We start from the raw sequence: 27004 nt of genomic DNA, 5'->3' as shown, positions 1-27004 counted from the left end.
ATGGATTAGTAATAAACTTGATTATTGACATATTTCTTGTGAATCAGCTGTTAAGTTTTCCAAGGGGCCAGGTTTTGTAGCCATTGTTTAGAAAGTATGTTAGATTTGTAATTCAGGATTCATACAATACACTCATGTTAACTAATGAATAACTTACCAAATTACTGATAAATATTTCTTGTTGGATCATTATTACTGCTTTAGGAGTGATGATCCCAAGTTGTAAGTGTACTTAGAGTTCTCTATAAAAACAGTGAGATTCAATACTGCTATATAGGTAGTAGTTTGTCTTTGAGTTACTGAAACTTTGTTAAATAAACTGCAAACAAATACATTTGTTGTTGATAGGCGTTTGTTTGTGATGTGATATCATTTTAAATGCTTTATTAATTGTACTTTTGTCACATGTTAAGTCTTATGCTTTGATTTGTAACATATTATTGTATTATTAATAACATCTGATATATGTGTGGGTGTCAAAGAAATACTATACTGATTGACATCATTTCCCCAGAGGTCACTGGTTTTGTACTGATCAGTGGCAGCTGTTTGGTATTTTCTGTTGTTACATTCTTTTTTATAAACACAGATTGCGAATGGCTCAAGAAATTCAGCGTCAGCTGGAGGAGTTGGAAGTCAAACAGAGAGAACTGGAAGAGCGAGGCGTGAGTGTTGAGAAAGAACTGAGAGGAGAAGGCATGGGTAAATATATTTTCTTGTAACGCTATACGTCAAGAAGCTGATAAAGATAGTTTTGCAATAGACAACCAAGTTCTAAACTTGTATATGCCATAGAGATTTGACTGTTTTGCTGTTGACTTAAATTTTTTTTTAAATTTTCATTGTAGAGGATATCACATTGAATTTGCTGCTCACCCGCTATTTAAATCATCAAACAGATCTTTGAATGAGTAGGATTTCTTTTTGAGAGTGTAAGATTTTGATATTTTGTCAAATATCTCGACCGCCTTTGTGGTCTAGTGGTCAGAGTTCCTGGCTATAGATCTGGAGATCCGTGGTTCGATTCCCGGTTCTACCAGATTTTCTGAGAAATAGTGGGTCTGGAACGGGGTCCACTCAGCCTCGTGAGGATAATTGGGGCGCTATTTCAAGGAAATAAAGACTCCGTTCTAGTAAACTGAAATTAACAGCCGTGGGGATTTTTTGCACTGACCACACAACACCCTCTATCCGCTAAAGTTGGCACTAACTTCGCTGACAAGCAGTGGTCACTAGCTTGTTATAGCTCACTTGCAGCCTAAAACCACACAGTTTGTTCTTTTTGTGCAATATCTCATATTGCCACTGCTTGCAGTTTGCTGAAAATGAACTGGAGATTGACAGCTCAGATTCAGAATTATTTTGAGATGTTTGTAATGTGCCTTCTAGTAAACTGTTTGAAATTTCACAAACTTGCTTCCGAATACAGTATACTTACCATTACCTAGCAGGTATTGGGAATGGGGTGGACCAGTTACACAAAAAAGAAGTCCAGTACATAGACAAAATAAAAAATAGTACAGTCATGCTTCAGTTCATATGTGGGAATCATCCTAGGGGTCATAACAGATTGACAGCTGAAAGATTTTGGATACATACATTGCAGTTCGCTCACAGATCCAACTATTCCTTGCTGTAATGACACATGTATATGGGAGGATGATGGATAGTGCTGCTAGTGGCATCTGAGTGAACGTATGAACATCAGAAATTTATTTTTGAGCAACTATGACATTTGTAAATATCCTTTGAAGTTTTATCCTGTTAGATGTTTGGATACTGGATAAGAGGGGGTTTACTGTATATAAAATATGAAGATTGCTACATAACTTAAAACCGTAAAAAGAACCACCTACAAAACCTAATTTCATTGCTTCTGAGTTGTTATGAAGTCAATGTCTGTTATTTTTGTCCAGGATTATGAGGTAACAGATTCGAAAATATGTGAAGAGTTTACATTTTTCATGTGAAAAATGATGATTAGGGCACTGTAGTTTTTTCCAAAAGAATGGGTATTACATTGTTCTACCAAACATGTCATTTGTAGAAATCTGCTTATTCAAGTAAGTGATGTAACCAAAAATTAATCAAGAGGCACGCTGAGATTATTTTCCATGGAATATGTTCAGTGATAAAATAAAATTAACTTCTTTATTAGATGGTAAAATGTTAGTAAATATAATTCAGTGCCATGAATACTAACCTATAGTTCATCAGTTTTCATGGTGTGTGATGTTATGTTTGTAGAGATTTTTGTAGTGATGTTAGAGAATATAAACAACAATGTGCGAATATTCTCATTATTTACATATGTTGATTTGAAATGTAGTTACTTAAGCTATAGAATTGAATCACTAATTTTATCACATGCTTCTCTAGATGCTGAGTGTAAAGAAGAGTCAGAACTCTTGAGAGAGTGGTTTTTTTTGGTGCGGGAACGCACCGAGTTACGGCACTATGAGCGAGAATTGATGGTTAGAGCTCAAGAAATGGAGTTAGAAGACCGACATGCCCGGCTTCGGCAGGAACTTGAAGGCAGGATGAGCATAGATGGTGAGAATTAATACTTATCTGTTAGTGGTTGGTCCGTGTATGTTTATACATTTGGCTGGTAATAGTTGTAACCAATAAAGTTCCTGGTTAAGGGCCATTCATAGAAAAAGGCAAATATGTTTATCTATGATGGTTGAGGGAGGTAAATGTGTTCTTGGACATGGCCCTGTGTTGGAGATGCTCTCACATACATGTGGGAAGTAATTAGAAAAACTTTGGTCCCTGTTTAACTAGTAGATTATTTCCGATTTTATCTAGATTAACTTCACTTTATTATTCACATATTTTCATGTCTGCTTGCATATATTTGTGTTGAAGTCTTTGTTGCATTAAAAATCACCTCATTCTCACAAAGGGGCAATAGAACTGAAATGGTTGAGTGTGTTAGTTATTTGCCTATGGACATCATTGCCCTCCTCACTTGATACATAAACTCACCACTGGTCTGGGAAGTTATAATTTTGTAAAGGATGGAGGAACAGTCAGAAAGTATGAAAGCCAACTACTATGGTATTTTGAACAGTAAAGATTTTTTTGTTTTTGTGATGGATATAAGTGAACTACGAGTGTCAACATAATGGCCCATTTCTTAAAACACGTGTACCAGCTCAGTGTAGGCATGTCATTCATAGTGAAGAATGCAGTCCAACAGATAAAGAGAATATACGTGATGCAATCCAAAAGTTCCCGAAATATATTAATAAAAACTATTACATCTTACCTAGATCTTATTCTGCACCATCACCTTCAAAGTAGTCCCCTTGGGAGTGCATACACCGATCCCAGCGTTTCTGCCACTTTTCAAATGCATCCTGGAGGTCTTTCTTTGTTAGGGTGTTTAGTACCATCTGCGATTCTGCTTGAATTTCCTCAACTGTATCAAATCTTCGCCCCTTCAACTTTATTTTCATCTTGGGGAAGAGAAAGAAGTCGCATGGAGCTAAGTCTGGCGAGTACGGTGGGTGGGGAACATCTGCCATGTTGTTTTTAGCCAAAAATTCCTGCACAATATAAGCCGTATGTGGTCATGCGTTGTCATGGTGGAGTACCCAGTCATTCGTGCGCCACTTCTCTGGACGTTTTCTCCTCATGTTCTCCCTCAAACACCTTAGAACATCGCGATAGAACTCTTTATTGACTGTCTGACCAGGAGGGACGAACTCCTTATGAACAATCCCGTCAGTATCAAAAAAACAGATCAACATGGCTTTTTTGGCCGAGGTGAAGATGGGCTCTTCCATTGCGACGATTACTGCTTGCTTTCAGGGTCGTAGCCATGAACCCAACTTTCGTCACGAGTGACAATCTTCAAAAGAAAGTTTGGATCCTCTTGAAGTGTTGTTGAAGTTCCCTGCAGACTTCCAAGCAATGCTTCTCCTCTTCATTTTTCCACAGTCGTGGCACAACTTCGCCGCAATCCTCCTCATGTTCAGTTCCTCTGACAAAATTCGTTTGACATGTACCATAACTTAGTCCCAAGGTGTTACAGAGGTCTTGGATGGTCAGTCTACGATCTTGCAGAATCAGCTCCCTAACTTTCGCGACATTTTCTGGTCTTTTGCCCGTTGATGGCCGTCCAAAACGATCGTCATCATCAGTCAATGTTCGGCCATTTTTAAAATGCTTATACCAGTTGTAAGTTTGTGTCTGGCCTAAACTGTTTTCACCAAAAACTTGCTTCAACATTTGGTGCGTTTCTGCAGTGGTTTTCCCAAGTTTGAAACAAAACTTTATACAGACACGCTGCTCTCTGAGGTCAGCCATCGCAAAACTGCAAACTCACGGAAACACAACAATGGAAATACGTTCACCAACAATAAACCCAACCACTCAACTCAACGCTGCTTGCCACACTGATTCAAGAAGGATGTGTGAGGAGACACCTAGCAGTATTTCGATGTACTCTTAACCATTCGCGAGCAAAATTCAAATTTCGGAAACTTTTGGATTGCCCCGCGTATATTGTGACATGACACCTGAAGGCTGGAATAGTGGAGTCAGAGGAAACGTCCACAGCTAGGCAACTGCTCGGTAAACAGGTTTCCATGGCACTGGATATGCAAGTAACAATAGAGAAATTGTTGCAACATGGTTATAAAGAAGAATTCACTTGAGAATTGGCAGACGAGTTCTGGGACTCCAAGTGAGCAGTTAGTCGAGAGTTGAGAAGATGGCACTGTGAGTTCAGTTGGCAGTCAGGCTGTGAAGAGAAGACTATGTGTGATGTAATTCAGTGAGACTTTTATATTCTTTGTCAGGAAACAGACAGTGGAGACTGTAATATACTTAAGGACACTAGTATATGTAACAGTGAACTGTAAAGTGCGGAAATAGCAATAGTGTTATAGTTGTTTGTAGTATGACATGTAAGTGGTCAATAAATCCAGTAATCCAGAACCCCATCTATAGTCACATACCCCTAAAAATTGATATTATGTTTTTCTTTATCTGTAGATAGCTTAACTACCATCTCATATTTCTCAGGATGAAAACAGCTGCTCATAGCCTAATCAGTGTACTGACTGAACCATATTGTCTTTTGAAAAGTGAAGAGAATCAAGTTTTCAGGCATTTCTATTTATAGATTATGAGAAGATGTGCAATAGTCTAAAATGGTAAAAGTTATGGAACATGGTCACAAAAGAAAATGTGCCATAGGTCTGATGAAAGTAGTACTAAGTTTGTATTAAAATTTGAAAATTTGCATCAGGTGCCCAAATGGAACATATTTCAAAAGCCACTCACTCCTTTGAATTTGATGGAATCTTTACATCACAAACAGACTGTGGATTGTGTTTCCTTACAGTTCTTGACAATACTAAATGCAGTTGTTCCATTTTCTTCAAAACCTGTCTGCCAGGAATTATTTCAGACCGGTGTCTAACGATGGTATATAACACTCAGAATTACTGGGTTTTTGGACTTTGTCCATTGTCCAATTTTCTAAAAACTATAGCACACAATGTTTTGGAAACTGTATTCGTTTCCATCCTCAGGTGAAGGAGGAGACAACTAGTCTTTTGGGTTCCTTAGAGAAAAAAAAATAAAAGAACAGTTCATTCTCAACAACTCAACAAGCACTACATCATTGCAGGTGCAACAAAATCAAAACTTAACAAAAAATGGCAAAACAGCAAAACCTTACACCACCATGCTAAATAACTAACATCAGTAACAAGGATGGAACCAAGAAATGTCCATGACAGACAACATATGTCACCAACAACAATGTAATAATCATCGTATGTCTACAGAACATCATAGCTTAATAAATAAGAGCATATAAATAACCACAGACAATAAGGTACGCCCATACAAAAAAAATCCGTGTCAGCATTAAAACAAAAGTCTATACCAGTCACAGTTTACTCACCTAATCACACCCATAATAATCTCCATGTTAGTAAATAAGACAAACCTTAAACTCCATGGCTTGTAGTCCACAAGCAGACTATACTGACCGAGTGACCGCCACTTGTGGATGAAGTTAGTGCCAACTTTTGCGGATGGAGAATGTCACATGGTCAGCGCAACTGATCCCCACAGCCATTAATCCCAGTTTTATAGACTGGAGCTGCTACTTTTCCATTCCAGTAGGTGCTCAGTTATCCTCATGAGGCTGAGTGGACCCCATACCAGACCCACTACTTCACAGGAATCGAACCCGGGACCTCTGGATCTGTAGGCAGGAATGTGAGCACTAGACCATAGAGTTGGTCAACCTTAAAACTAAGAAATAATATATTTAAAGAATTGTACCAATTGATGATAAATATTTTAGTTATATTTACTGAATACTTTTATGGGTTTTTATACAATATGTATTGTGTGTACTTAAATAACAAGACCAATAGCAACAGATCAGTTGCACATGCAGTTTACTAATGATCAATGATGCAGTTTATAATTACTCAGGAACACCTGATGATGGTTGAAAGATTGAAATCTGTAGTGTGGTAATGTTTCAATGAACACCAATTTGAAAAACAAAGTTGTATTTACGGATATACTATATTAAAGAGGTAACCTCAATCACTGGATGTTGTTTTCTCTGATTTTTAGAATACCGGATGATGGACAAAGACCAAAACCAAGTACTTCTAAGGTTTTAGGGGACTCTTTAGGTGGTAACCCTCACAAAAAATGTTTTCCATAATGACCCTGCATTAAATTTCAGCATATTGAATGGACTCATATATTGTTCTTTTTCTCATAGCATCACTTCATTCTGTACAGATTGACAGATTAAAATTCTCCAAACTCCTTTTGCTCCCTTCCAGTCCCTGGCTGAACCGTCTTGGTCTACATTGTTGCATTACTACTGGTTTAAAATATGCTTTATAGGTCATTGTTCTGCATTGTTTTGGGATGTGTCTGTTGCATTTACTTTTGTAATGTGATAGCATTTAGAGCTCTTTTATATTCTTTTATTGATCTCGCTGTTAGTTTACCCTTCCGAGTTTTTTTTTCACCTCCTAAATATATAAATTTGCCTACCCCTTCAATAATTAGGGTACAAACATATCTCCCAGAATTAATGGGCTTAGGATCATGCACACAGTTGCTGTGTTTCAGCATATATATCTGTGTATGTGTGTGTATGTCTGTCTCTCTCCCCCTCTGTCCCTCCCTCCCTTGCTTGCTTGCTCTCTCTCTCTCTCTCTCTCTCTCTCCATTTACTTTGGTGCCAGTGGACTGTTGTGTCATCTCTCGCATGCTGAAACTGAGGGTTAACATTCAAAGAAGAGAATCCTGTTTACCTTCAGGGGTACACATGTCCAATTTCAGAATCTGTTGCAACTGGGTTGAAGCCCTAATGCCATAACCTTAAATTGAAGAATTGAATTCTTGCTAATTTAGTCTCATAAGGGATATTACAAGGCAATAACTTTTCTGACAGGACTGCAGGTAACATTCTTTGAATCTTAAGTTTGTATTAAATAGAGAACTTTCTTGAAGAAGCATCAAATTCTGTGTAGGAGAATGCATGAAATTTATTTATTGGTTCTAAACTTATCAGTTGACCTGCATTTTAAGTGCATTTGGAGTGCATATTGATATGTGCAGACCCCTTTCAATGAAAGATAGACATGAATAACAAGGTGTGGAAATTATGTTTATAGGAGGCCCATTCAGAACTCTGTGTATGAGGAAATTGGAGAGATGGTTGTAATTGAGAAGTTTTTAAACAGTTTGGAAGTAAATGGGTAGATTTGGTTTGGGTGTGTAAATATAAAGTTGTGAAGATTATGCATGCATTCATTAATTTGTATTCCTTACTGTGCTATTATGACTGATGGATTTGGAGATATTTTCTTTTTCTTCTGCCCCTTCATAGATTCAAGTAAGTCCAGTGAAGATGTTGTGAAGGAGGGTCAGATTCTAAGAGAGATGCTGGAGATCGTAGAGCGACGAGACTCGCTTATTGCATTGCTGGAAGAAGATCGACAAAGGTGTGGCCTTCCACTGAAGCATGGATGTGTTCAGCGAAGCCTTTCGGGTCCTGCTGTCTTGCAGCAGTTTCAGACAGTCCTGCGACAGAGAGTGTCCTCTAAAGAAGGCTTCTCTTTGATTTGGCTAGTAGTGATTCTTGCTGTAATGTGGATCCTGTCCTGCATTGTAGTTTGCTCATTCTGTTCTCCCTCTTTGGCAGAGTACATGCTTTAATGTTGCATGAAGCTTGGTTTGTATTTCTGTGTCTTTAATGTTGCATGTATTTTACCCTTTCAAGCTCTTAAAATTAAACCTTTCTATCATATTCTTGCTTATACTGGTCAGTTACGCATGAAATCTAGTCATATATTTTACGATGAAATTTCTAAAGTTAGTGTGGAAAGTGTGTTGCATACATAACGGAAGTCCACATTACATTTACACTGTCCTGTCCTTGAAGCCTTACTTATAAAACATGTGTTTTATGTGTGGAGTGAAATTGTGTTGTTCTGTAAGGAAGCAGATTCTTATTTAAGATTTTCTGGATTGTAATTTTGTTTAATTTTGTTTGGTGTTTACAATAATAATGTGTCCACACTTAGTCGTCTGTATTGACACTATCTTTAAGCTTTCTGCAAAAAACACATGTTCTACATGTAAGTATAATTACTATGTAACCTTACAAGGTGTATTTAGACTTTATTTTTTTTAAGATTTTCTACATTTTCAGTTGTATGTGAGTTATGAGTGAAATTTGGAGAGTATTTATTCTGGACACCCCTAGACTTGAAACTTTGCATCACATCACCTTTTTTTTAGAATGACAAATTTTAATTCTCACATAATAATTGTTTCCCTAATAACCACAACTGGAATTTTGAAATAAAAATATTTAGCCTTAAGTGAAGAAAATTAAGATTTTTTAGCTGTTAACATGTATTCATAACTGGTCTTGTTTATAACATTTTAGTCATTTTACCACTCTGTTATGAAAGAAATTATTCTTATTTCCTTGATTATTTTGATTGCTTTTGAAATGTTTCATTCCAATAGCTGTGCAGATACAGATATGAAACTTCCCACAACACACTCTTCAGTCATTGACCTGAAATTGCCCTAAATGCACATGCAATTATGTATATTTATAATATCAGTGAATTTTTTATTCCATGTTAGAAATGCTCATAGAATATATTCATAAATGGCCAAGTCTGCAAGTGTAAAAATGCATGCAAAATACCCAGTTTTGGTGTGCTTTATTTTATCTAACCTTATGTCATACATAATGCTAAGAGGTTTCTAGTGTGATATCGTTCTGAATGTTCATGCCCCAACAGAAGATAAAATTGATGATATGAAGGACAGCTTCTACAAAGAACTATAACTTGTATTTGATAAATTCCTGAAGTACCATATGAAAATTTTGTTAGGAGATTTCAGTGCCAAAGTAGGTAGGGAAGATATTTTCAAGCCAATCATTTGAAATGAGAGTTTGCACAAAATCAGTAATGATAGTGGAGTAAGGGAGTAAACTGTGCCTCATAAAAAAATCCTACTATGAACTGTACAATGTTCCCACATCATAACATTCATAAATTTACTTGGATATCTCCTGATGGGAAGATACACAATCGAATTGACAATATTTTGATAGATTGGAGATGGCATTCAAGTATGCTTGATGTCTGATCAATCAGGGCAGAAGATATTCATACTCACCACTACATCATGGTGGCAAAGGTTAGGGAATGACTGGCAGTGAGTAATCTAACAGCGCATAGAGTTCATATGGAGAGGTTCAATCTCAAGAAATTTAACCCTTAGGCGACGAATGGCATTTAAAGTAAACCTTACTGGGTGGACGGAGGATATTTAAATTTTCTTGCCAGAAATGCACAACTTTTATAAATTCGCTGTAAAAGCAAAGAAAATTGCTATTGAGATATTGAGAAAAGAAAGTAGTTTTAGATTTTATAAACAGCATGGCGATATTTCAATGTTTTCGTCTGAAGATCAAATTATTTTTTAAAAAACGGCATACAAATTTAGAAATACAGAATTTAAAACCGGAAACCAACACTGTGCTCTGTATAAAACATAACTTTTCTATTAAGTACTCTACTTTTAATTAATCATGCAGAATTACCTTAGAAATTAAGTTGTGTGATAGGCTTCAAAACATCTGTCCACACAAAGCCCGACATCACATTCCTGGCAGTGAAACCTCGATTCGCTCCTCCGTCCATGTTTGCTGCATACCACACACTTTCTGCTCCGTATTGGCGGACTGTTATGGGCTGGCATATGCACACACTCTTATTTGTTTACTAGCTCAGAACAAAGCCCCATTCATTCTGCAGTCAAAGCTGCGTGCTTATCTAAGTGCCATATCAGTTTTCACCAAGCTAATTGAAGTACGTATGTGTGTGTAGGAACAATAATCACGACTCTAAACACAGCCTGAATATATTTCCTCTGGACAGGTTGTATAGACATTTTAGCAAACATAGGCTTCAAAGACCGTACATGTATTTATGTCAAAAGTTACAGCTACATTTCATGTACAATGCTAAGCAATTCAATTTTTGATAGAAAACACACACGCTCTTTAATCAAAGTCAGAATTAGAGGGTGTGTGATGCCGCATATATGCGACAATCGACGACATTTAAAAAACCAGCCGCGCCGCATATAAGCAGCGATCATTGCGAAAGGGCTAATGAGTTAGAGAGTAAAGAGCAGTATTGTGTTGAAATCTGAAATAGGTTCATGGCTTTGGTAAACTTAGACACCGAGGTGGATGTTAATAAAGCTTGGGAAACTGTTAGAGAGAATGTAAAAATTTCTGCCGAAGAGAGTCTAGGTTATGAACTGAAGAAGCATAACCCATGGTTCGATGAAGGATGCTCAGAATTATTAAACCAAACGAAACAAACAAAATTGCATTTTCTACAGGATCCAACTTAAATAAAAGGGGATAATCTGAACAATATAAGACATGAAACCAGCAGGCATTTCAGGAATAGAAAGAAGGAATGTCTGAAAAGCAAAATTAATGAGCATGCAATGAACAGTAAGAACAAGACCAGTATAGTGAATAAATGACTTTAAGAGTGGTTACCAACCTAGAACTAACTTAGTGACAGATGAGAATGGTGATCTGCTTGCTGATTCCCACAACATTCTGAAAGGTGGAAGAACTGCTTCTCTCATTTATTTAATGTACATAGGGTCAGTGATGTTATGCAGATAGAAATGCACACAGCTGAGCCGTTAGTACCTGATCCTAGCCCTTTTGTGGTTGAAATTGCTTATTGCAAAATTGAAAAGGTATAAATCCCCAGGTAATGATCAAATTCCGGCAGAACATGTTCAAGCAGGAGGTGATTACATTCTAGGATCCATAAGCTAATTATTTCTATTTGGCATAAGGGAAAATTGCCTGATCAGTGAAAGAACTCTATTATTGTACTAGTTCACAAGAAGGGTGATAAAACTGACTGTAGTTATTATCGGGGGATATCACTGCTATCAACTTCATACAGAATTTTATACAATATTCTTCTCTCAAGGCTAAGTCCATACACAATGAAATAATTGGGGATCATCAGTGTGGGTTTCGATGTAACAGATCAACTACTGATCAGATCTTTTGTATTCGTCAGATACTGGAAGAAAAATGGGAGGACAATGAAACAGTACATCAACTGTTCCTAGAATTCAAGAAAGCCTATGATTCAATTAAGAGGGAAGTATTGTACAATATTCTGATAGAGTTTGGGGTACACAGGAAACTAGTTAGGCTGATTAAAATGTGTTTAAATGGAATGAATAGTAAATTCCGTATAGGTAAACATTTGTCTGATAATTTCCCTATCCAGAATGGTCTAAAACAAGGAGATGCTTTATTGCCACTCCTTTCCAACTTTGCTTTAGAATATGCCATTAGGAAGGTCCAGGGAAACCAGGTGGGACTGAAATTAAACGGACACATCAGCTGTTGGTCTATGCTAATGATATGAATTTACTGGGTAATAATATAAATACCATGAAGAAAACACACAAACTTTAATTGACACTAGTAAGGAGGTTGGTCTAGAAGTAAACACAACAATACTGTGAAGGTGCAGTTGTGGCTTGTATTTGTAAAAATGCTATGTTATATATGATAAGCCTGTTAAATGCTCTCATATGATATTGATGTAGGATACTTATCAACAAAATCTGAGTTGAGGATTTATTAATGTTGTAGTTCCATGTATAGGAGACCTAATCTAATATTACAACAGTTGTCCTTCAGTACATCTGTCATAATGGTACAGTAGAACTTTATTTGTATAATTTTCATAGAACTGAAACGTTATTAACCATGATGACATGAAAACAGAACACTGAATTTGTGATTGTGTTTAATTTTTATTAAAAAATATACATATATGACTCCAGTGACTTTTCTCAAGTGGTGATGCATTGAACCTACATTCATGAGGCAGTTGCTTCTAGTCTCAGCCAGGGCATCAGTTATCATGATGATTTTTTCTGTATTTCCTATACTTCCGCCTGCGAATTGGAATAATATCTTGAAATATGTTATGAAAACTTTTAAATCCTTTCCATTACTTTATTTTACTATTTATAATTATCCTTTCATTTATATTAATCCTACTGTGCAATTGAGAGATCATGTTTAAGTCATCTGTAAGTGTTTGATATTCTTGGAGTCTGACTAACTTTTGTCATCATGAAATAAAATATTGTGTATATCATTTGTACCTCAGATAGTGGACAGTGTCCAACATAATATTCTTAAAATGAATCTGCCATTATCAGAATCATTCAGAGAAACTTCCCAGTTCTTCAGTAAGATTCATCCTGTCATTCAGTGGTATCTAACTTATTGGCCTACGAGTATAGCTGATAGCGCATTGTGAAGTAAATGAAGAAACAAACTGTTATGCAAAGGCTTAGCAGTCCACTGGACATTGTGAGAAAGATCTATAATGTTACTTTCTAAAATGACTTTGTTACATCTAAAGACAGAATGCTACATGTGCCACAGTACTGCAGAAGCAGAGATACAGAAGGAAGGGGAGTGGATCACGATCAGATGTCTCTTGTGTACAGAGAAGTACGAGGGCTATTCGGAAAGTAAACTCCAGTAAGCTCCTAGTGAAACAAGCATCAGGAAGAAAAAATGATTATGTACAAAATATACATACATGCTTAAGCTACTTTTCATCACTTTTCATTTCATCACTGTCATGAGGCACTTGTGAGCACAGCCACATTTTGACACCTTCCATTAACTCTCATTACTGTAGAAATGCTGTGATCCCAAGCAGTTCAAGTAGCTAAATGGGTGGTAGTCACTAGGAGTGAGATAGAGGATATAAGAAGGGTGGTGAGCTCCCAGTTGAAATTCTCCAGCAATGCTTGAGTGCAAGCAGCTGTATGCAGATACACATTGTCACTGGAGGAGCACTGCACTGGATATCAGCATTCCACACCTTTTCTGTGAATTGCCCTACACAATTTTTAAGTGTTTGCAATGAAACGTGTTTGAGCTCAAAGGTGGCAGACTTCTTTGACACACTCACACAAAAAGTTATTCCCTGTTTAAGACGAGTGCCTCAACTCCGGCAGTGGCTACATTAAGAATTTAGTTAAGTATGTACATATTTTGCTATATACAATAATTTTTTTCTCATTGCTTGTTTTGGTAACAACTCATTGGAGGTTACTTTTCAAATAGCCATTGTATTACGTAGGTTGTACCGAAAGTAATGAGCAATTTTTTTTTTGCATGCAACCAGGGAACAGCAGATGAAAGAGAGTATGGTGGTAGGTGGAACCAGCTGTTGTGTTAACCTTGAGTGTCTTGTGACGTCAGTAGCTTGCATCACGTGACCAGTATCACTCCTAACAAAATGGCCGACAACGATATGTCGTTTCACCAGCGTGCTGTCATCGACTTTCTTGTGAAAGAGGAAATCCCTGCTGCAGAAATTCACCAGACTTCAGCATGCTTATGGAAGTGTGTGCATGGGTGCGAGCAGTGTTCGAAGATGGTGAAACATTTTAAAGATGGGAACACCAGCATCGAAGATGAGCCTCAGAACGGTCATCCTCGAACAGCCTCAAGTGAACGCAACAAGGAAAGAGTGGGTGACATCATTCAAGATGACAGGCGTATGACTGTGGACACAATAGCCCGAAAAGTTGGAATAGGGCACAGTTCTGCACAGGAGATGATTGAAAGCTTGGGCTATAGGAAAGTTTGTGTTCGTTGGGTCCTGCGGTTATTGACCGAAGACAACAAAGGTCAGTGAAAAGCCATCACCTCAGAACTGCTGCAGAGATATCAACATGAAGGCGATGATTTTTTGCTCTGTATTGTGACAGGTGATGAAAGCTGGTTTCACCATTTCGAGCCGGAAACGAAATTGCAGAGTATGGAATGGCACCATTTGCATTCTCCATCAAAAAAGAAGGCAAAGACAGTGCCATCAGCTGCGAAGGTGATGGGCACAGTCTTCTAGGATGCAGAGGGGTTTATTCTGGCCGAATTCCTGGAACCTGGGCAAACCATCAATGCTGCTTGTTATATCCAGACACTGCACAAGCTCCGTCGTGCATTGCGTGATAAACATCTGGGACAAAACATCATCATCCTGCATGACAACACTCACCCCCACGCTGCTCGCCTCATATTGGAAGCAATTGCAAAGATGGGGCGGGAAGTTCTTCCACACCCCTCCTATAACCCTTATCTGACACCCTCCGACTACCATCTTTTCGGATTTGTGAAGGATCAGCTGCATGGACAAAATTTTGAGACAAGGGAGGCAATTCAGAAAGGAGTGTGCCAGTTTCTTTGGATGGCTGGAACAAAATTTTACAGAAGGGGAATTTTCAAATTCCCAGAACACTGGGAGAAATGTGTACAAAGAAGTGGCAATTATGTGGAAAAATAAAGAAAGGTCTGTAGATTGAGGTGGTGTATTTGGTTTGTCAATAATAAAGCATGTTACTTTACAAAAAATTGTTGCTCATGACTTTCAGTATGACCCTTGTATATTGTCATTCAAACATGAAGATTTTACATTACTGATCATGCTGTTAGACTGTACAGTGGAAACAGCCAATATCTGTTATCCCATCACTTTAGAAATCTCGTGTTAGTTATCTGTTAATCTGGCCATCATATACTGTGCAGTGCCAGTGCAGGAAGCCCAAGCAGACTTCAGACATTTATTGTTTAAAAAAAGTTTTCAAAAATGAAAAATATTGAAAATTTATATGGTCTGTAAGGAATTAAACTTTTATCTCAAAGAATTAGAATTTGTCTTGAAATAAAAATCTTGTTAGTAATGATAACATGTAATTCCTATCTCAATTCAGTTTTGACCTTCTGTGTTTGCCAGTAGGTTTGGTCTTCATTGTGAACCTATTACACCGGACATTGTTCATTGTGTCAGATATTTCCTACACACAAGTCTAGATTTGACTGTATGCCCATTTTGAGTAATTGATTGCCATTATAATGTTTTTTTATATTGTTGGCAACAATCATATTTGAACGTTTGTTTTTTAATGGGTGTTTTTTTATAAGGAGCATTTTAGGTAAAAGTTACTCATTTGTCTTATATATGAAATTCAGAAATGTAGCCCACATTTGTTTTCATCAGGATTAAACAACAGAGAAGAAATTGTCTCACATTTTCAACATTATTGCCATCCGGTGTCATTTCCAGTGGCCTGTCTTATGACGAGAGCTTCTCCATTTTTTTCTGACCTCCATAAATGCTCCTCTTGAATTTGTATTGATTCTTTCTCTGTTTTCTCCTGTGTATTTTCTCTCACTTGATTTCTCCATCTTGTCCTTTTTCCCAAGTTATTATTTATTCACCACATTAAATTTTATGCTCCTAAGGAAAAGGGACTATTTCCACCTCCTAGGTTTTTTGCCTGTATGGATATATGGAAATGAATGAATGAATGGATGAATGATATCCATGCTTGGCACACGTGTACATTACTGTATCCACAATTTTATGAGATATATTCATAATGTTTTACCTTCAAAGATTGCCTGATGTCCTGGTTTCAGATTTTATCTCATGTTTATTTAATAATAATCTCTAGAGACCTTACCTCTGTCGCTTGTAATCTGTGTTTATGGAATGGTAGGAATAAGTGCACTCCAGACTGTAGGTTGTAATTTGTTGCCCAGCATTCCACATAATTTTATATCAGTACAGAAGCAAAGACCTTTGCGGACATAGGCATAGTGTTCCTGAATCATGTCTTAGGCATCAGATTACATTCTAATTTCTTTCCTCTGTAGTGATTCATCATATGATCAAGGAAAGTAACTGGTCCTATAATATGTTTTAAATCATCAAGTGCTAGGATCTCAGATTTGCAGAGTGTGCACAGAGTATTTCACCATGTCACTTGTCATTTGCATACTGTTCTTTATGTTTTATAATATGTCAGTCAAGAAACAGAATTTCCAAGCAGTTAATTTTGAGCTGCTTTGCCATTAAGCAGCTCCATGGAACAAAGCCCATCTTGAGAAGCTTGTAGGCACCCAACTACTGCAGAGATTCCCCACCTTTTATGGAACCTGGAGATTAATTATTACGTTCACCAAATATAGTTACTTTTTAATGAAATATTCTTTTGCCATGGCTATTTATTTGACTTCTCTTAAAGGAATAGTGATAGAAATTGTTTGATAGCACTTGTAAGGTTAATCAGAAGCCAGAAAATAAAGTTGTTTAACATACTAAAGCAGCTGTTGGCTTGATGTTGTCTTTTGTAATGGTGGAAGCAGATCTTGAAGGAATGCTAATCTGTGTGGTTAGTCACTGTAGAATGCTTTCCTGAGCTGAATCTTGGTGCTTATTTGTATATTTGAATAAAGTATGTTGATATTTTATATTATTATAACAAAACCTGCATATAGTTACAACATTTAATGGAATTTAGTAACATTGTCATACATTACTCTTCTAGTGACTGAGCTTTTCTCCATTCTAGTATAGTAAATATTTTGATGTGAGGATTATGCTGTAGCCTAACCATATAACATACTCTTAATTAATATCCTGATGATAATACAACCAGGCATTGCAATTGAATGGCTAGCACTCCAGTTTAATATTATGGACACTCAAGGTTAAATCTCAGCCCAGAGACCAGTTATCCTGACCGAGACTTTTCTTGATTTTCCTTTTTGCTGCCAGAGAAATGCCAGAGTATGAATTCAAATTAGGCTACAGTGTCTTCATCCTGCATCCTCTCCAATCTGTTGTTCACCAACCATACTTTCACTCAGTGCTTTATAATCTGAGCTATTGAAAGTGTCATTAAATGGAGTATAAATACATAAATTGAATATCATCAAGGATGATATTTTATTTGTAACTATGATTATTTAATTCTGTATTACATTCACTAAGATTAATTTCTATATCTATTCTGACACATTTGTCATGTAATAATCTGAAAGAGCATTAAAAAAAGTATTTGAGGTTGGATTCTGGTTCAGTTCGTAGGTTCACATAGTTCTGTGTAAGTCTTCACAAGAGCTGTTCCATCTTCTATTTCACACACATGCCTCACAGCAAAGCTGAATGGAGTCGCTGATATGAACTGCTTATCATGGTCTATTGCAGCTATAAGTACAAGGGCTATTCAGAAAGTAACCTCTGATGACGTGTTAACAAACAAACAATAAAAAGAAGATTTGAGGTTTTCACGGCGGTGACTATGAAGAAAGCAGTCTTCTGGGATGTGGCACCATGTCGGTTGATACCACCTCTACATGGTGCCACATCCCAGAAGACTGCTTTCTTCAACAAAAAAAAAAATTATATTATACACAAAAAATAAATGGTGGTTCAAATATGACCGGGACTGATTTGTGTGTGAACAAGCCGCACTGCGCAGCAGCTGTGCGACCTTGAGAGAGTGAAGCCACAACCTCCATCCTCCCTCCTGTTCATGTTAGAAGCTGTTCAGTCCTGTCTGGACGTTGCTAGAGTGATGAGCGAACAGAAGGTACCGCGGAGCATGGAACAACGCATTGTGATCAAATTTCTCGTTGGAGAAAACGTCCAATCTGCTGAAATTCACCACAGACTCCAACAACAGTATGGGGAAGAGTGTCTCTCACGGACCCATGTGTTTGAGTGGTGTAAGTGCTTCAGAGAGGGCAGAGAGTGCATGGAGAATGAACCACATGATCATCGGCCGCGAACATCCTCCATGAGCCAAACATTGATCGTGCAAACGTGCTTATTCATGAGCATAGGCGCATCACTATCAAGGAACTAGGAGCAATGCTGTCCATCAGTGTTGGTAGTGTAGAAGACATCATGAAATACCACCTGCACTATTGCAAGGTGAATGCACGGTGGGTACCACACACTTTGACGGACGTGGACAAAATGGTGTGCATGCAAGCTGCCAGTTGTCTCCTACAGCAGTTTGAAGACGAAGGTGATGCATTTTTGAAGTCTGTAGTGACCACTGATGAAACGTGGGTGCACTACTTCATTCCCAAGTCCCAGCAGTCATCACGTGAGTGGCAGCATACCAGTTCTCCCAAACCCAAGAAAGCACGGAGGAGCCATTCGGCAGGAAAAGTGATGTCAACGTTCTTCTGGGACTGGCAGGGGTTATCCATGTAGACTTTCTGACAGATGCCAGAACAGTCAATGCAGCTTATTACTCAGACCTCCTGGCAACAGACGTGAAGGAAAAGATCCGAACCAAGCGGAAGAGAGGTGGAAAGCGGGTAGCCTTCCTTCAAGACAATGCACGCCCCCATACAGCCAAAACAACACTGGAACCTTCTGACACATCCACTGTACAGTCCCGATTTGGCCCCAAGTGATTTCTACCTGTTCGGAAGGCTCAAATCAGACTTGCAAGGCATGTGGTTTGTGGACGATGCTGTCATCCAGACTGTTCAGGAGTGGATATGCCACCAACCACAAGCCTTTTTTGAAAAGGGCATCAGGATGCTTCCAGAACGTTGGAAAAAATGTGTTGACTCCAGAGGGGGGTATGTTGAAGACTGACATGTGCAAGTAAGTGTTTGGCAATTATGGTTTTTAAAAAAAAATCAGTCCTGGTCATATTTGAACCACCTTTTATGTACATACTTAAGCTACTTCTCAATACAGTCACTGCCAGAATTGCGGCACCTTTCATATTGGGGAAAAAATTTTTCTGTGCCTGTACCAAAGAAGTCTGCCACCTATGAGCTCAGCCATGTTTTGACACCTTCCATGAACTCATTATTGTTAGTTATTATTAGTGCTGTGTTCACAACTAGTTCTTCAGGTAGGTAAAGAGGTGGTGGTCACTCGGAGTGAGATCAGGGCTGTAAGGAGAGTGGTTAACAACTCCCAGTTAAAATGCTCGAGCAGTGCTCGTGTGCACGTAACTATACAGACATGAATTGTCATGGAGGAGCACTGTGCTGGATGTCAGCATTCAATACCCTTTGGTCTGAATGACCCTACACAATTTTTTTAGTGTTTCACAATATGCTTTTGATATTATTGTGGCCCCTTTTTGCATGAATTCCACCATCAGCACTCCTTTCGTGTCCCAGAAAACAGTTGCTGTCAGCTTTCTGGGATAGCATTTTTAAAACTTTTGGTGAAAGTGTGTGCATTTAGTGCTTTGACTGCTCTTTGGTTTCACCATTCACAAATTAAACCCAGGTTTCATCACATTGTATGATGTGGTTGAGAAATTCTTTGCCATCTTTGTGGTGTTGCTGTAATAAGGCAAAACCATTCTTTGCATTTTGTGTGCACCCATGATCATTATAGAAACCCATCTTGTGCAGAACTTGTGGTAGTGTATCCTAACTGTGATAATCTCGTAGAGAACAGTGCATGAAATCTGTGGAAATTCACACAAAAGTTGTGAAATTGTGAAGCACTCACTGTCTTTCACAAATTTTGTTGTCAACACTTTGAACAAGATCATCGCCCACTACAGATGGTTTACCACTTCGCTCTTTGCATGAACATTTGTTTTCCCACTTTGAACATTTTACACTGTTGTCTTACAGTTCCTAAACTCATTACATTTTTGCCAAAAACTGTGCATAATTCATGATGAATTTTCACAGTAGTCATGTTTTTAGTATGAAGAAAGTGGATAACTGAAAATTTTGTGGCAGGCAGGATTATCAGTCACAGGACACATTATAACTCAGTCTTTAGAGACATGAACAAACACTAGGTGACCAGTTGTGTGGTGGTTTACAAGCAGTGAGTCATATGATGCTACCTCACACGCACAAGTTTTTTCATGCTCCTTCATTAGTTGCTTAAAATAAACGGAAGTTACTTTCCGAATAGCCCTCACATATGATTGATCAGGTGGTTGTGGTTTTGTAATTCTGTAACAAAGATTTTGAATGATTCATCCATAATAAAATAAATGGTGTAATACGAAGGCAGTATGGGGGCTGAATGATGGGCCCCCATAGCTAGTTCATGCATCCAGATAATGACTGTTCAGAATGAAAAATGCGGAGGGATGCCATCGTCCTAAATCCATATACGCTCATAAACATTAAGGGTTATATCTACCAGTATAAGGGGAAGCATTCGTTTGAGGAAATCAGCATACTGGATTCCACAGAGATGATTAACTGTTACATATGGTCCTGTTAGGTAATTGTTTATGACTGGCTACAGTGCTGACACTAAATCTGTATTGAATTGAAGAGTATTGAGTAGCGTAAGAATTCTCAAATGTCCATTCATGTAGGTTGTAGAGATTGTTTACTCCACTACTTGTGAATGTTGCCTCAGTGTTTCGAAATTCACAGTGACCTGCAGTTTTGTGTATCAACCATCAAGAGACTGGAAGTGAAGATTATTATCCCCTGACTGTAGCCCATTTGCAAGTTGTGCATGGATACCACTGTTTCTCATGAAGCTTACAGCAAACTGCACTTTGAAAGAGACCTGTTTCACATGCAACCCAACAAACACTAGTTGTTGAGTTAGCATGAACAGCTTCTAACACTTATTCTTCAATCTGCATGTTGCATCAGTTGTGGCCAGCTTATGCTGGTATGAACATATGAAAGCTTGTGTAACAAATGATGAGACTTCTTGTTAAATTCACAACGGCTGTTAAACTAGTAATTTTATATATTTTATATCTTGAATTTTTAGATAAGACTCTGACTGATAATGAATTGTGAACCCCAGTTGCAGTAACATTTTTTCCTAGCCTTAGTAGCATAAAAGTCTTTTATACATGGTGCAAGAATTTTACTGATTGTACATGAATGTTGTGTTTATGTAACTGCTTTTTTATTTTTACTGTAGTTTATTATGTTAAATGCAGAAGAATAATTGCTGGACTAGAAATTTAATTAAGAAAGTGTGTGTTCTGTGTTGATAAAAAGGTAAAGGTATACCTACAACATGATGTGGACGCCCATAGGTTTGTGAGATGTCAAAGTTATCACATTCTCTAGACAATCAGCTTGCAGATGTTGGTGAGTTTGCCAGGCATATGTGCCAGCCGGCCTTTACCTCCAGGAATATTCCTGGTACTCTTCTGTCAGAGGCTGAGTCGACCACAGGACCATAGTAGGGCTGAAAGGATTAGGTCAATTGAAAAATCCAGTGACCTCTTCAGGAATCGGACCCATGACCTTCCAGAATGTAGCATAGTGCCTCAACCAACTACATTACCATGTGATCCAGCTGAAGTTTCTCTTAAAATGCTTTTATATCTACAGGTATATTGGGGTCATAAGAAAAAAGGAGAGAGAGAACTTACTAATTTGTGCTGTAATTTTACAGAACAGAGAGACATGAGATGACAGGTTAAAAAAGTCACAGTAATTATTTTCAGGTATTTTGCAGTAATTTGGGTATGGCCATTTTGTTGTTTTTGCTCATTGGACTTTTATGAAAGAAAGTCAGTGACCATTGTTGTCATGTTACACTCCCTACTAAATGCTGCTTTTAATGGAACCAAGAATTTTGATTCTTGGAAAGAAATTCATTTTTTGCACCTGTACAGACTCCTGCACACATCTTGTTAATCTCTGTTGTGCACCATTAAAAGGTGAATTGGATTCATGTTACTAAAAGCAGGATCAAATGGCAGGCCACTTCAAAATAATAACAAACCATTCAGGAATTTCAGAACTAGCTGAGTGACTGTTAGCTTATCAAAGAAAGACCCTGCTTCATGCAATTAAGTAGTAATTTTGCAGATTTGTAGAAGAGAGCAAAATATGAAAGAATGAAGGTTAGTTAAAGACATATGTATTCCAAAACACATCATTGGCAAAAGAACTGTAAACGGTATTATATGAAGGATGACAATGAACATGAATGCAAATTATGTAATTGTAACAAATATTTTTTCTGCGAAGTCTGGAGATCAAATAACCAGACTGAATTAAATAAAACTAATATATGTTGTCACCTCAGTGAGTATATTCGCTTTTGAATTACTCCCATCTCATACAATGACTGATTTTCTAGCCATTATCCATCAGATTGGACTCTTTGTCTCTCTTCGCAGGTGAAAAGCCTGCTCTGTTGGGTCCAAGAGACAGTGATGGTCCCCATATTCAAAAGAGAACTTTTAGAACTTATTTACTCCCTTCTGACTTCACCTTGCATGAAAACCTTGCTGCAATTTCTTTTTTTTTCAAGCACTCTTTCTCTATTAAGGACCTTCATGGTTTCAGAGCATAAAATAGGCACATGGGATCAAATTGGTTAAGTTTGATGTATGTACCAGCATTAGTATTTGCTTTTGGCCAAAAATCACTACCAAAATTGGTGGGTGCGAAGGTTTATTCTCATGATGCAGAATTTATGTTTAGCCTTTGCCAACATAAGTTGTGAGTGCCATTGTGTTACTGTGGTTTATTATTATTTTTATTCATTTTTTCACAAGTACTAATGTTTAGTTACTAATGATAAGTTTGTAAACATCTTGGACAACCTCCACCAGACATGGAGGCTGGCTGTGAATGTATAGGCAGTAAAGTACAGCTAATAAGAAGTAATCCTCCAGCTTGGGGTTTGGTAAGGGGCTAGCAAGTTCTTGTAAAAGAAAGCTTGTTATGGAATGTTACACACAAATTCAGACTTCTGCAAATTAACAAACATTCAGGTTCCATAAAACATGAGGAATTTTTTGATTAGTTGGATGGCCAGTATGTTCTGAAGAATGATTATTCTCCATGGAGTTACTTAGATCATGAGGGAGTATACATGGCTCAATCTTGTATTATGAATAATAGGTACACTGTCTGTAGTGGAGGTAGAAGACATCCCTTCTCTGGCTGGAGGTAGGGCACTATGTGATACTTGGTACCATAACCAAAAATGATACTAATTGTAATATGACCAGCATTTCCTGAATGTGATATACTCTCACCTTCATTGTAAATGTAATTTGCATTTATTAACATGGCCCTTTCATATCCATTTAAAATTCTGCAGAAATTCTCTATTTGTTACATAAATTATATCTATAACAAACACCCACACTGAAATGAGTGTAATCCATGCTTACATAAGGTGGTGGTGAGCTTTTGGTTCTTGCACAGGTGAGCCTTTCTATTTTGACATGGACTTTTTATGAACATTGCACCAGCTACAAACATAATTGTATATGAGATTATGAGTTTGTGATGATGGTACATTAATACAAATATTATTTTTCTGTACATTGTCCATCATCCTTTTTTTTTCCTTTTTGGTCAAAAACACCGTCCTGTTTTTGTTTTGGTCTGGAGATGGGACTAGCTCTTTCAGTTGAGCCTAACTGAGTAGGTCTTACCTTAAGATGGAGACAGAATCCAGTCTCTGAAACGTTTTTAAATAAAGACAGGACAGTGTTTTAGACAAAAACAGGATGATAGATAATGTTCAGGAACAAAGTGTTTGTGTTGTGTCTAAAATTATTGTTGTGATTTAAGAGCAATATGGAGTAAAGCCACTGGGACATAGTTCCTGACACTATTTTGGAATTTTCTGGGATGGACTGATATAACCCATGACAATTGCAGGATATCCTGCAATATGGTCATGCCTTTTTAGCACGCTTGCATGTGTAGTCTCTTAGAGAAAGTAATTTCTTTTGCATATTCATCTCTCACTTCCTTTCCTTCATCTTTTTTGTACCTTTATCCACTTCTCCTCTCGCACATATTGCTTACCCACCTCTTATTTCTCAATCAGTGGTCATTTCATTCTCCCTGCTTTATGCTAAAAGGTGGGCATGCAGTAACATGGTTGAGGCACTATGCTACAAGCCGGAGGGTCACGAGTTCAAGTCCTAATGAGGTCACTGGATTTTTTCAATTGACCTAGTCATTCCAGCCACACTATGGCCCTGGGGTTGTCTCAGCCTCTAAAAGAAATGAGTACCAGGAATTAATTAAATAATTTTCCTGGGGGGCTAAAGTGCAGCTGACGTTTAAGGCTGACAACCTTACCGCCATCTTTGAGCCGATTATCTAGATAATGTGTGACCCTCAACGTCTCACAACCCTATGGGCCTTCATGGCCTGTTACAGGGATAGCTTTACTTTTTTTACTCCTTTATATTAAAATAGTTAGGACAAATGGTGCTCAAACATCCATTACAGGTGAACTATGTGTAATGCATAATGTCAGCCATGCTGTGTTGTCCTGAATATCCATGTTCTTGGGACAGTTAAATGTGGTTAACTGAAAGCTCTTTGATTTTATCAGAATTTATCAAAATTTAATTTCACACAGAGACTTTGCTCAATTTTGCCATCCATCACAGACAGAACGAAACAACAAGTCAAAAAAGTACTCTGGTAAAAACTGTGTGTTCACAGCATGGTATCACGTGGCAGACTGATGCAATAGGCTTTTGGAAGTGTGACCATGGCCTCCCTTCTCATATTCTTTCCCCAGGGCAGTTGCAACAATAATACTTTCTGATACCACCATTTATATAAGTAGACAATAAGAAGTTTATGTAGAATATAGCCATATCATGACATATATGTGTAAACTACGAATATATAGTGATTAACAGGAGTACTACTATAGGAAATATTCAGCCAAGGTCATGCGTTAACAATTTAATAATTAATCATGCAACCAAGAAAACCTGAAGTTAACCCATTAAGGGTCGAAACATGTAGTGTGGTTTAAATTAATAATCGTTGAGTTGACGGTTGAATTTGTAATATTAATATTATTACATGTATTCACGCAACAGAATGCGAACATTAAAAGTAAAAAAAGAAATTGGGTAAGAGTTAAGGGGGTTGAGAAAGCCTCTTATGGTAGAAGGTCTCCGTTCCAAAATTCAGGCAGTGATACGTGGTTGACATCTGTATGAAAACACAGCATATAAACCAATCTTACAAAATATTACATGTTTCAAACAAAATGAATCATCTGAATAAGCAGCTAATAGAATGCATTAATATGCCTCTCACTGGTGTTATAGAATTTGAACTTTGTCAGTTTGGAAGGGGAATATTACTTGAATTTGTGAATATTAAGGAGAGATTGGTCAGATTTATGTGATGAAGGTCTGAACACCTGAAACATCTGAAATACATTCTGAAGCATAAATAGATACCTGAGACAATATTTCTTTGTAGCATGAAGTCTGCTATTCTGAGTGTGTATTTTAATATTTTGAGGTTGGCTTTATGAATTGCATGTCAAATACTATAGCTGTTTAGTGAATAGTAATGTGACCTATCAGGGTTAAAAAAGTATTGCTATGTTTATTCTTATGGCTCACTCTGATGAGTAATTTTAGTGAAGATAAAGAGCATGTAATATTTAAGCATTGAATTCAGATTTGTATACTGTTACTTACAGATGAATATATCTTGTTTCAGGTATCAAGAAGAAGATAGGGACCTTGAAGCACAGATGCTTGCGAAGGGACTTCGACTCACACCCTTGAGGAAGGAATCAGATGTGTAATTCTGCCTTGAATAAGGTTTTGATTGTCCAGTTGTAAAGTCTGTGCATTTATCTCCAAAATATAATGCTTACATTTTTTTAAAAAATATTATTCAAAGTGGAGGACGTTTCAAGGTTTATTACCACTTACCATAATTATATGAAAGAAAGATCATATGCATTGTGGTAATGATGGTTATCTCTATTGTTTGCATCCTGTTGTGTGTCATGATATGGGACACTGTGGGCGTCAACACAACAAATGCTTACAAATAAAACAACCTAACTGTTTACATTACTTACTTACTTACTCATGTGAGAGACCAAGTTTCACACCAATACAGAACCACAGGCAAAATTATAGTTTTGTGTATTCTAATTTTTATGTTTTTGGACAGCAGACGAGAAGACAAAAGGTTCTGGACTGAATGGTAACAAGCATATTTCAATAACGTGAGACATATTTAATGAGAATGGCCCAAAATATGTATCAGTTATTAAATAAAATCAGTGTAAACAATTAGGTTGTTATATTTTGAAATATTTGTTGTGTTGACAGAGTATCACAAAAAAAGTAATTATGTTTGTTCAAGATTCTAGAAACATAAAAGAATTAATCAGTTTTATTGTAGAGATGGTTAGGGAAGGATTTTGCTGCAAGGAATATGTACTGCATTTGTCGAAAGGATACATTTGTATATGTGGAACCATCTTGGATTATGAACAAATCTATTTTAAAAGAATGGTAAAATGGAATATTGTGTTGTCTGTCATATTATTTTGCTTATATTTTCCAGAGAACTGAACAAAATTATGTATGATCAGATTAATTCAGTGGTTGTAAAAGCAGTGGAATATTTTACTTGACTCTGACAAATTGAGTCAGTGTTATTTTACATGTTCAAAATAGGTTAATGTGAAGGGTGTATTATCCTTACAGTAAACTTTACTTTCATAAAGTAATAATGATGGCTGCTGTCATATGCAATTTTTATAAGTCAACATATCCCTTCATAAGGAACTATATATTA

The 27004-nt window shown here is 37.3% G+C and overlaps 1 protein-coding gene across 7 annotated transcripts in view; it reads left to right on the top strand.

Annotated features, from left to right (window-relative positions):
- LOC111868080 (F-actin-monooxygenase Mical) overlaps positions 1-26342 on the top strand; it is a 136494-nt gene extending 110152 nt beyond the window's left edge. For all 7 annotated transcript variants that reach the window (XM_023858456.2, XM_023858458.2, XM_023858457.2 and 4 more), the window contains 4 exons: positions 590-702; positions 2380-2553; positions 7892-8006; positions 25907-26342. In XM_023858456.2, the coding sequence (XP_023714224.1) occupies positions 590-702; positions 2380-2553; positions 7892-8006; positions 25907-25994 (490 nt within the window). In that variant the 3' untranslated portion in view covers positions 25995-26342. The remainder of the gene's footprint in view (positions 1-589; positions 703-2379; positions 2554-7891; positions 8007-25906) is intronic.
- Positions 26343-27004: the final 662 nt, after the last annotated feature.

This window comes from Cryptotermes secundus, unplaced genomic scaffold (assembly GCF_002891405.2).
Source record: "Cryptotermes secundus unplaced genomic scaffold, Csec_1.0 scaffold925, whole genome shotgun sequence".
NCBI classification, from domain to species: domain Eukaryota; kingdom Metazoa; phylum Arthropoda; class Insecta; order Blattodea; family Kalotermitidae; genus Cryptotermes; species Cryptotermes secundus.
This window is presented reverse-complemented; position numbering and strand designations above follow the sequence as displayed.